The sequence below is a fragment of the Strigops habroptila genome, chromosome 4, assembly GCF_004027225.2.
Source record: "Strigops habroptila isolate Jane chromosome 4, bStrHab1.2.pri, whole genome shotgun sequence".
Lineage (NCBI taxonomy): Eukaryota > Metazoa > Chordata > Aves > Psittaciformes > Psittacidae > Strigops > Strigops habroptila.
The window spans coordinates 29,104,567-29,117,426 of record NC_046358.1 but is presented as its reverse complement, the minus strand read 5'-3'; the positions used below and the strand labels follow the sequence as shown (position 1 = coordinate 29,117,426).

Sequence of the window (12,860 nt, the reverse complement as noted above, 5' to 3'; positions counted from 1 at the left end):
GACAGTAACAAGACAAACAAAAAGCCCAAAGCAAAAAACACTCAGAAAATAAAAAATGTTTCTCTATTTAAAAAGCACTGTGAATTACTTTTCTTACCCCATCTTATCAAGGTTTTCTTTCCTCTTCCTTTTGCTTGTGTCCCCCTAACCGATTCCAATAACCCCTTCAAAGACAACTGCCAAAAGACAAGCCTGGGTCTTATAAGCAATAGGTGTGTTAAAAGAGGGTCAGATTGATATTGCTAGCTTGCTTCAATTCTAATAGTATTCACAAGCCAAAGAATAGAGGCCCAAGTGTATTGTATTTTATCCAGACATATCTCAAAGCCTGAATAAAATGCAATAGTATGTAACTCCTAGAAACAAAGGGTACCACAAATTTTCTTTTCTTAAAAAAGAAAATTAAAAAAAAAAAGAGGCATTTATAACACTTAAAGCTTACCACTCCTAAGTGCTAAGAAACAGAAGACAAGGTTAATGGTGTAAATGAAAAAAAGAGGAGGAAATAAAAGAGCCTATGTATCCCTTTAAATTCAGATAAAGCCTGAAGCTTTTAAATCACAGAGCATTATGCTCTTTACAAATAAAGAGCCTAACCTGAAATTTCCGTAATTCATAATCCATAACTTAGAAAATGGGAGGAAAAGAGAAAACAGTAACTTGCCTAATATTCTGCAGAGCTATAAGTTGTATTTTGTCTTACATTATGAAGCCCAGATATATAAGCTTTCATCAACAAAAAACAGATCTCTTACATATCTAGTACCTCTGATTTTAACTGTATCTGTAGTTTCATACATACAGTGAGTAATGTATTAATGAGGTAGAGTGAAAAATAGGCCATCAAGTCCAAGAACACTGTCCTGATCCAATTTATAAAACTATGAAGATTTATCTGAAGTTCGTCTATGTTTTAAAATCATATGTTTATCTGGCTATCATATCTGATGATTTTTTCATTGTCACAGGATTTGGCCTATTAGTTGAAGCAAACATACTTTCAGACGCTATTCTGGACACACCAACAATACCTTAAGTGTCTTGCTGATAGGTACAATGTTATTTCAGAATTTTACTGCCAAGTAGTTTTACAAAGACGATTTAAAAACAGTTAAATTATTGGTTCCAAATAAACAACAAGATCAATTTTCAGTCTTTGTAGCTTCATTTTGAACTCAATTCTTTTTAAGAATTATCTGAAAAGCTAGTTAGTATATGCATACAATGTACATATTCTAACATGTGCACTTGAAAGACATCATAATCCCATGTTCATAAATGAACTACCACAGGGTAAGAAGAGGCCGCAGATGAGCATCTTGAATATACATGGTAGTTCAGAGAAGCTCTGTCCCTTTTTAGACTACTAGCGCTATTTTCTAAGAGGTCAGAATGAAAGAACATTCAGAAGGACAGCTACCAGATAGCCATTAAGGCACACTAATTTATTGTCCAATTGTAAATGTGCACTGAAGTCCTAAGACAAACCATATCAGATGTCTCTTAGTTGAGTTACCAAAATACTCATAACACCACATCAGTGAAAAATGAGCCACACAATTCTTCAATTAAGCAAATCATCCCAGCTTACCCTTTCTATCTCCTGAAGGTACAGAAGAGCAATATCCCCCGCCTTCTCATAGCATGTAATAATTTCCTGTTCACGGTCCACATGGAGGTTGCTGGCTGAAGAAGAAATTGGCAGCTTCTCAAGACAGAGACCTGGGCAGGGAGAGAATAAATAAATAAACAAAATTTCAAATGAAGTGTTAAAAAATAATGTCATATAACAATACACCTAAAAAACAATACAGGCTAAGACCCTTTGTTCAGGAGAAGAAACAAATTAAAAAGAAAAATTACCAAAATCTTGAAGGTATGGTCCTCTGATACAGACATTAAGAAACACATACCTAACAGTGACTCTCCTTAATCATTATAAAACCAGAAGTAGCATTGTTTTAAGTGATTTTGATTTAAAAGACATTTTAAAAGGTCTACCACAAAAAACCCTAGTGTCTTTCTATTCCAGTTTTAAACTACTGAATACCTCTTCACTTTTCCAGAGTGATCATCGAAAACAAGGCAGGGTGAAGAAAGGCACTCAAGGCAATATTAAACTTAGTACCTGTGCAAGGTAAAAGCACCTATAGAAACAAATACATTTTCAAAAAAAGTAAGTGGTTAGGAAGTGTAATTTTTGTATTTAAATTTTTCAAGAGGTAGCTAGCTCGCTCTCATCAAGGCACAGAAGTCTTTTCCTCTCAGGACTTATCCAAATACATTATCTAGTACTTTGAAAAAAAGAAAAAAAAAAAGTCTTTGCTTGTCTAAAATAAAAACCCAACAACTCTTACTCATCTATGCTATCTTCTACACAAGCCATTTCTATTACAGTTATTTCCAAGATAATTAGAGAAAACAGCCGCAAAGCACCTGAAGAACACTAATCCATTTTTCTGACCAAGGAATCAACCAACCCCAGACATTTGTCTAACCAGTTCTTAAAAGCCTCAGATGACAGGGAGGCTTTGGCCTTCCTATGCAAATTATTGCAGAGCTCAACTACTCTCACAATTAGTATTTTCTCCCAATGTCTAGATCTCCCTCCCCAGATTAATTACTCCTTCTTCACAGAGAGATTATTCCTTTCGTTACAAAACATTTTTTCCAATGTTTATCTAGAGAGAGACAGTCATGCTTACAGCAAAGAATGTCAATTCTCCCTTATTTCTCTTTTCATGCTTCATTCCTTGACAGGTAATAACTTTTATCTCCTCCAGACACTCTCTAACTGGTTACCTCTCTCTTGACTAACTGTGCCAAAACTGACAGCTCCAGTCAAGGTCTCAATAGCATTGAGCAGAGAAGATTCCTTATTTTGATATAGGATACTTAAAAATACAAATGAAAATGCAAATCAGGAGAACTTCAGTGCCTTCCCTTACATATTAGTAAAACATTCTCTTCTGTTTATGATCTGTAACAGATTACCAGATCATATTCTGCAGGCCAACTGCCTCATCAGTTACCCCATCTTGTATTTATTTGAATAATTATTTGTATTGAGGTATAGCACTTTCTACATTTTCCTAAGAGATTTATTCCAGGTCATTCTTCCAGCTTGTCAGCTTGACCATCCTAAAGTGCCTTCAACTGCTCACACTTTAATATAACTCACAATTTAAATGAATATATTCTCAATTAATCATCCAAGGTTTTGAGAATCCATTGCTGGAGCAATTAAAACCAAAACCAACAACAAAACACAGTTATATATTGGGCAGATGTCTGCAGAAAGCCATGCAGTACAAAACCCTAATCTGGAGTCTAGTTTATCAAAAAGATTTCTATCCATCAATACTGTAAGGTGGGGACAGTATGTTTTATTGGAATTACATCAGTTTTCTTACTAAAACAACTTGGGAAGACACAGCCATGGAACCTGGAGTTTGTTTATTAATAAGCTCAGAACTATGCAATATTTATGACCTCCAGATTCTTTTAAAACATCTATTAAGTTTCAGTATCTCCCTGTAGAAGTAGAATTGATCTGTATAAAAAAAAAAAACAAAACCCATCGAGCCATATTTCTGGCTTGAGAGGATGCCTTAAGCCTGTATCAGAGTTTGCTGGCCACTTTTACCCTCCAATCCATCCTTTCACCAGTACAATCAACATATATTCTACTGCTCTATTTGCTAGATGTACATCCAGTTAAGACAAAACCCTGACTCCAGTACTAACTGCTCTGCTAAAATCCAATATACTTTTCAAAAACCTACACATTCCTAAAGCGAAGCAAACACAGACACCAGACTTTTCTGACATGTTACGGGTTTCACCCACCATATCTCTAAAAATTAACTATGTTTGAAAATAATCTAGAGTAGCCTATACTAATCTGCTTTCTTTTAATTTTTCAGTCAAATAGCAAATATCCAAGAGGCTTTTTGCTAACTGTAAATCATAGACCTCAAAGCAGCAAGATTAAACTACAGAAAAAGGTCAGTAATTCTGCTACCGTAGTAGGCTTGAATGGACCCTCTGATAAGATCTAAATGCAATGTTGATGCTGGATAGAAAGTTTGCCGTGTCCTACACAAAAACCTTCAAACTGACATAGAGGTGGCCATAAAATACAATAAATGAGCTGCAGCAAAAACGTCAAATGACTGAAAGCACCAGATAGTCGGTAAGCGGATCACTCCTCCCCACCCCTTCTCTCCCATGACATGAACAGCCAGTGCCCCACAGTAATCCTCCACTACATGAAACATATTACTCAACTGGCTATTTGTAGAATTGACTTGGATTTATTATTTCTATTTTTATACTTTATGGCCACAACTATAATCTTTTTAATCTGAAAAACTCACTATAAGAACATTCTCTCATTTTAGCTGAGAATTTTCTTTAAGATACAATCCGGGAAAGTATATACATTTTAAACATGCAATGCTTTGAAGTAGGAATTTCATTTGGAGAACCATCCTGAGGTGACCACTTAACAGGATGGTTTGGACACCGTATTTGTTTTGATGACAGAAGGAATAATTGCAATTCAATACTGTATTAAAAACAAAAACATATCAATTAGAAGAAAACCCCTGAATAAATTATGATTTCTGTAACAAGTTAAAACTAGAATTTCTCCAGACTACTTGTTTAATTTTTTTCTTAAATACAGATTAAATTTAAGAAATAATGTATTAAAGTACATCAAAGTATTATTTAATTTTAAATAGATATAAGTAGCAACATAACAATGACAACCACATAATATACTGCCCCCTTCTTCATAAGAATACTGAGAGATGATAAAAAGTTCATTAAAATAGAGATTATTATATTATGCCCTTAAACAAAAGAACAAGCAAATAGTAACATATAGAACTGAGAAACACATGAGTTTCAAAGAAATACAAATCACCCTGAACTATCTGCTGAGGGCTTTTTCATATATTCAGCCAAGTCAGGTCTCTCCTTTGTGCTTGTTCCCACACCTGCCAGGCAGGAATCTCTGCTATTCTCCCTCAAAAGGGCAAGAATTTCTTCAACTGTTTATAAACTGCCCTGAGATATTTGGAAAAGAGGTACATGCTACAAAATACTATTGCATTTGTTGTAAAGGGCATAGCTGTTGGCTTGTTTAACTTTTACTGGTTATTTTATTTTATTCTGCATTCATGAATATCAGATCAATTGATATGATGACTTTGACATTCATGGCTTTTAAGTTTAAGTCTTTCCAGTAAAAATCACCTTCAAGTAAAAGCTTCCAACAAAGTGGGTCAGTTTTATTTTGGGAAGACACTTATCTCATACATATCTAGTCCTGATATCAAGCAAGCTGACTCCTGAGGGGAAAAGAAAGTGAGAAGCAGTGAAATGAATACGAGTCTGCACTAGTTAAGCTCACATGTTTTGCAAAGTAAGTTGTCAGAAGAGCAAAACAGCAACAAACAGTATTTGGACAAGAAAAGAGTATGCCTCATATTTAAATTACATGATAACTTGCAAGGTTTTCTTTAAACTTAAAAAACTTTATAAATTATCCATATTTTGTAAAAGATTCAAAAAGCAAACAGTAGGTGGTTTTATCACTTATTCCAAGTGGCATTCTCACGTCTATCGCCTCAGATCATTGGCCAAGTTTATGCCAAGTAAATGATTTAATTTTTTACAAATACAAGAGCACACCAGCCCTACCACCACATATGCATAGAGTGACCGCTACCCAAAAAAAGGACTCAGTAAGAACAAGTAATAAACAAACAGTTTTTAAGAAGTCCCCATCAATATATTTGCTTATTCGTATTATTTTTATGTTAAGGACAATGCAAGTGATTACTTTTCACCTACAAACTACTTTAAAAAAAAAAGGCGGACTTAAATGTTCTGTAGGAAAACCGATTAACTGACACTCCCATTTCATTAGACAGAGTAAAACAAAAATTAACGTCAAAAGGGAATCCACAGCACAGTTCAGATCTTTGCCAAGTATTTCTACCACCCAGACCACTACTGAGACCATTAAAAACAAACAAATAAAACCCAAAACAAACAAATAAAAAACCCACACAAGGCTGAGAAAACTCTGTCACATTTACTGCATTGTATATCTGAGGATTTTCCATTATGCCAGCCAGTATTTTGTCTGTATAAATTTTAGAGACCACAAATAACAATGGACCCATGGTTTATCTACTGTTTTCTGTAGACATGTCAAAGGACAGAGGAAAAACAGTGAAAGACTATTTTATACTTAAGTATAAGAAAAATGCTTTTGCAAGAAAGAAACAGTTGCATCCATAGATAAAGATTTCTGGGTTTGCTTCCTGTTTTCCTTAAATGGACAAATGTTTGAGTACAACAGCAGTTTTTCTTCCCTATACAATATGCAAAGCAACATTGGTAAGTGTTCCAAGCTAGAAACAGACAAAAAACCCCCCTTTCAACTCCTTTAAAAAAAACTTTCTATTTAGCTTATATATTTAGAACAAACAATTACACGGACGATGGCAAACATTAGTGATTTCAAAAGAGGAACTGAAACAATCTGAGTTACTGCTATCAAAGAACTCCCACACTTTATTTCTGAGCTTAGAACAAACACTGCTAATCTCACTGAAAGGAAGGACCTATTTCTAGAAGTCCTCAAAGATTGTGATTTGCTTCCAGAGAATTTTTTTAGAAAGCAAAGCATGAATGCTCTTCAATTCCCTACAGGTGTTTGTAAAGTAATTATTATAACAGAAAGGAGGAAAAGTAAGAATGGAGAGTAGGGAAATACATTTATAATGAACTACTACTTACTTCCACAGTTACTGCAGATGCACTGTGTTAGGCAATTCCTACTATTTCTTTAGACAAGCTAAGGAAACACTAACAATTTCTCTGATTTTTCAGGTACCTTGGATTGCCCATCCCCCCATGCCAAGACACAGGGAAAAAGGTCTCCCACAGCTGTCAGGAGGCAGGATCTCCTCTATGGCTAGTTTCAAACCCAATTGACTTTCCTGAAAAGGCATCAGAAAGAAGGTCAATGCCCCCCTCTCTCAGCATACTTGAATTTAAGGGAAGCAGCTCTGACTAGCCACTCTTTTAAACAGACTACTTAGAGAAAATTAAATTCCATTCTAGATGACACCCAGAGCAACATAAACATAACTTTCCAGAGTTGAAGACAGCATTTTATTGCGTATGCTCATATTGCAATGTCATTTCACTAGTAGGGCTTTTCTAATGCCATAGTTATGTTAGTGCTTCTAAGTGTCTTGAAGTTTCTCAAAGTAAAAAAATAAAACAAAACAAAACCTAACAATATTTTGTGATTTCTTGGAATAACAAGAAACAATTGGTTGCACTTTTCTTCTAAATGTGATGGCATTCAAATCTTTGTATTTTATGAAGTCTACAATAGACTTTAATAATATTTTTAATTAAAGAGATCAGTATTTTCACATGTGCATTTATTTCTTAAGAACCATATGCCAGCCAATTCTTGCTTTACAATATAGTCGTTTGAAAGACAAGCACCTTCTAGAGGCACTGAAAAAGTTCAAACTAGAGATAAAAGGTGCAAATAGGACGGATAATTAACTCAGTGCTGGAGTGACTGAATCTCTCTCACATGAACCCTCCCCAGAGCAGAAGAGCTACACACCAGTATGTGGAGTGGACATCAAAGAAGCTGTTCTCTCAGGAGAAAGGAGATGGGTTAACTATGGAATTTAAAGTATTTTGCTGTAAATTGTCAGGATTGTTCCTACAAGCATCTCTGAGGAAAAAAGACCGGGCTCCACTGTGACACCAGTTCTTCCTATGGCATAAGAAAAAAGGACAGAATCACGAATTTTTCACCTTGACCAAACATTTTCTCCCTCTCCTCACTCTGACAAAGGCAAGCTCCTGAAGAAATTCTAGAGATTTGGAAGAAACTAAGAACTAGAAAAACACTCAAGTCCTAAAGAAGTCTATTTTAATAAGAAACATATTGTTTTAATTCAGTGTCTGGATTTCAAATACCGGATCTAAAAGCAGAACTGTGGCAAGCAGGGATAACTCCCGGGTTCCCCCAGTGCCTGCTCAGGCAGGGCAGAAGTCATAAAAATAGACTGGGGAAAGACAAGCTTTAACAAAGTTTGAACTATCTACGGCATTAACTTCCTAGCTGTGGCCTGCAAAATGCCTGCTGACAGGCTGCAACATTTGCACAGCAATACAGGAGGAGGGAACTTAAGTTGAGTTCTTGACCCATTGCCTAATGAGGCTAGAGATCTCCGGCATAATTACTAAAACAGCTTTCATTTAGCATTCTTCAGTGAAGAGCTGCTTGGTGTTTGCTGACACAGGCTAGCAGTGTACAAGATCCCATTACAATCGTATACGATTAAAGTGCAGCATTTTTGCTAACTGCAAAGTAGCAATTCACATGCACCTGACACTTCCACTGAACCTAATGAGTATTTACATGTTTCTGTAAATAGAAATAATTAATAGCCAATCATTTGACTTGGTAAACGCAACATTCAATTTCAATATGTGTCAGCAGCAGTAAAGACAGTCTCACCTTTCTCAACATACATCACCTAAATATAAACACAGTTACTTGAACAGGCAATATGAGATGTAAAATGGCCTACAGCAATAAGGCTACAATCCTGTAATGTCACAGACTAACTTACAGATGACATCCCTCAAATACTTAACAAGAATTTGTCACTGTAATACAACACAGCCATCTTGACAGATACCTGAAGTAATCTACTAATCTTTACACAGTATGAAATATAAATTCAATTTCTTTACTAAAATCAAGTTTACAAAGTTGCAGACTTTTAGAAATACCAGACCTGTAAATTGCTATGTTCATCTATAAGCATTTATAAAAAGATTCACTAACTTGTAATGTCAAGTATTACAAATTCATTTTTCAATTCTGTCTTTTGACTTATGCAGCAGTATCAGAATCATGTTACCTAAGATTTCAATAAGCTTATTTCCTAGTTAAATATATACCTGTTATTTCAGAGTTATCGACAAGGTGCACCTCCCCAAATTAACACCTCAATATCCCACTGTGCATGCATCTCATCTCTGCTTCCATAAGCAAACAGAAATTGCTTAGAAACATAGCAGATATTGCCACGCATGGTATTTGAATAATGCCTGTGTGTGCTTTCCAGTATATTACCTCATTCATATGCTGTTGAAAACTTGAAAAAAATTAATTATCCTGTTCCCAGAAGCCATATCCCTAGGAGAATATTAGCTTCAGCCATTATTAAAATGGATTCTAAATATAGGCTTCCGTATGGTAACAGCATTTTTTCTGGTTGGTCTTGTAAGAGAAGGGAGTAGAAAAAGTTGAAGCTAGCCTCACAAGCCCAAGATGAAAAAGGTGGAGGGGGAAGCCAGACATATACAATCTTTAAATACTTCTTTATAGATTCCTAACTTGTCTTATTTCAGTTCTTGGTAAGTTAAGATTTTCCTTAGTGCCAGGACTGAGCATTGCCAATTAAACTGATCTAGTGAAGAAAGTAAACAAATGGATACTGAAGAGACAAAATTAACGTCTTTTAACAAGGGAACCTGCTCTACTTATCAGAAGATTGTCATAAGAAGGATGTGGACCTATTGGAGTGAGTCTGGAGGAGGGCCATGAGGATTATAAGAGGGCTGGAGCACCTCTGCTATAAAGACAGTCTGAGAGAGTTGGGTTTGTTCAGCCTAGAGAAGAGAAGCCTCCGAAGAGACCTTATAGCAGCCTTCCAATGCCTAAAGGGGGCCTACAAGAAATCTGGAGAGGGACTTCTGACAAGGGCATGTAATGCTAGGATAACGGGGAATGGCTTTAACTGACAGAGGGTAGATTTAGATTAGACATTAGGAAGATATTTTGTACTGTGAGGGTGGTGAGGCGCTCGCACAGGTTGCCCAAAGAAGTCGTGGATGCCCCATCCTTGGCAGTGTTCAAGGCCAAGCTTGATGGGGCTTTGAGCAACCTGGTCTACTGGGAGGTGTCCCTGCCCATAGCAAGGAGGTTGGAACTAGCTGATCTTTAAGGTCCCTTCCAACCCAAACTATTCTATGATTCCTAAGCAGATACTAAAATGTCAAGTAATACAGCCAGAAATGTGCAAAACCCCCTACATTTTGCTTTAAACCAAGACTTGCCACCACATTCTCAAGACTGTCCTTTCCTCTTCCTTCCCCTGCTTCATTTCTTAGCTTTGTCCTTACTGCATAAGACAGCAACATTATTACACCTGCTTTCAGGCTAACACTTTGTGACAACAGTCATACAAACCAGCCCATCTCCTCAGCAATGTCCTCCTTTTATGCCCATCTTTCTTTCCCTCTTCACACCTGCTTGAAATAAGCTGACACCTTCAAACACAGACATTTTGCTTCAGAAAACTGCTTTATCGGATGCTTTTCCTCTGTCAAATGTAATTCTATCATGTCAAATGTAATTACAAGCAGATGGGGGAAAAACTAACCAATGGACTCAAACAAGTAGCCTCTTGTTTTTGCAAATACTAAATTGGTCTATTGATTTGAAAAGCTCCATCTTTTCATTTCAGTGTTTTATATGAACATTTGCCCCACTCAGTTTCTTCAAGTCTGAATGTAAAAAATTATTTAATATCAAAACTATGATTTTATTCATACTTTATCCCACACAACACCTTCTACCATACACACACAGAGTCATTACTCAGAAGCACTGCATCAAAATCAGCTCTGTTCTTAAAGTAAAGAATACACTAGATCTAATCTAGAACTGTGTTCTATGGGTACACACACCAAAAAAAAAAAATATCAGTGTAAGGTCAAAAATGCATGCTTGTCCATAAAGTTAACCACACAAAAGAACATCATCCTCCACTACGCATCTGGTTTTGACTTGAGAATTTGAGGGAATGGTGAAGAAAGGCAGTAACACACCAGAATTACACTACGTGTCCTGTGTGGAAATTATCTCCTCACAACTTTTGCATGAGGGATATCTAAACTGTGCGGAACCCTGACCTATGCTAATCAAGCCTCTGAGGCCTTGCCTCATGCATACTCACATAGGTAGTCTGCTGGCTTAATGGACACAGCAACAGACAACTTTCCAGCAGACCGCTCCTGCATCTTCTTCTACTCAAGGTAAAGCATACGAGAGCACTACTACCAGTGGCTTTTGTTGCCAAAGCCAGAGGAAAAAAAAAAAAAACAAACAACAAAAAAAACCCCATCACCAAACCAAACAACAAACACAAAAACCACACAAACAAAACCACCACCACCAATAAAACTAAAACAAACACACAAAACCCCCGAACTTGCCTCATTCCTTGAATTTCTTTCCAAACTCCCCCCCAATGATTACAATCAACTGGCCATGAGCTTTTCTTGGTGTGATGAAATATAGCAGTGCCTTTATCACCACACTAACAATTTTGAACATTTTCTCTAGGAGAAGCAACAGACAGCAACCACTTTCCAGCAGTGCTCAGGCACTGAGGTTTTGTGATTCCCTGAACATCACAGGCTGGCAAAGAGCTGTGTGTAAAGGAAACTGAAAAGTTTTCAAAGGTAAGTTGATGGGATTTTCTTAGAATTTCATTGAAATTTTACAATGTTGCATTTTGACAAAGCTATCAAGAAGCTTTCTTCAGAAGATCTGAAGCAGCGTTTCACTAACCAGACATTTCCAAGAAAAGAATAACAATCATTTAATCTTCCTTGCTGGATTTTGAGAACCTTTGAACCCTTTGCTTGACTTACTATCATTCCATATTATGTCTCTCACTTATATTCTTCTGAATATGCTGTCCTCACCTAAAGCTATAAACAGCACAGAGAATTAAAAACATTCTTTTAAAAATATACATGTATTTAATTAATTTATGTAATTTAAAAAAAATGTAAGTGCACTGCAGGCACTAGATGGCTTTAGTTCTTTGGTTTAATGACAGAGTTATTCCCAGACGAAGACTGCAGGAGTGCAAAGACATTAAATCTCATATTCTGCAATATTGTAATGATTACTTTTTTAATGAAGACTATTGTAATTTAATGAGCATTTTGCAGTGAGGTTTACGAACAACCTTGATAGGTAATGCATTCAGACACACTCGCTTTGGAGAGTCTGAAGAGGCAGTAAGAATACTCCTCTTTTGATTTTTGTCACGTCTTACTTTCTAACAACATAAATACATACAGAAGTATATTTATATATGTGCACATACACATATATATACACATACATAAATACATACACAGCCTCCACAGTAGAGCAAGTGTTTGGGGATCTCACTTCCCCTGCCATGTTCTGATTCTATTTTTTCTCCCTACAATTGTCACTACTGCTGTTCCTCCTCCCTTTCTTTCCAGCCATGAGTAGACAAAACTCCAGCAAATATTAGCTTGAACCTGACTTGGAACCCATTTTTGCACTTTGTTGCATCCCTACACATATGCTGAATCTTCCTTTGCTGTGAAGAACAAAAATACATACTTCATATGTCCCACAACCAAGACTAAGACGGGACATATGGGAAGCAGGTCATTTCTAAGGGCTTGTTGTGAACTGTTAACTGCCTAGGGTTACAGCGTAACATGCTCCCTTAGTACCCTGTAACAACTGTAGAAGAACAAGCATGTCAACCCAAGCATCCCACTCAATCTATTACTTCTGAGGTTACAGAATGAAACCTCAGAGTGAGGAGGTTGCACATGGAGGTGGTCTCACCTTAAATAAGAAAAAAAAAAAAAAAAATTAAGGCAATTAAAAACTACCATTAGTTATCTGCCCTATGCCTTTGTCAGAGGTAAGTACATCAGCATCAAACCACTAC

At 36.4% G+C, this 12,860-nt stretch overlaps 1 protein-coding gene across 3 annotated transcripts in view; it reads right to left on the bottom strand.

The window, feature by feature from the left end:
• The window catches only part of TTC7B (tetratricopeptide repeat domain 7B), a 141,507-nt gene that overhangs the window by 107,878 nt on the left and 20,769 nt on the right, over positions 1–12,860 (bottom strand). For all 3 annotated transcript variants that reach the window (XM_030484706.2, XM_030484707.1, XM_030484708.1), the window contains exon 4: positions 1,592–1,722. In XM_030484706.2, coding sequence (XP_030340566.1) covers positions 1,592–1,722 — 131 coding nt within the window. The remainder of the gene's footprint in view (positions 1–1,591; positions 1,723–12,860) is intronic.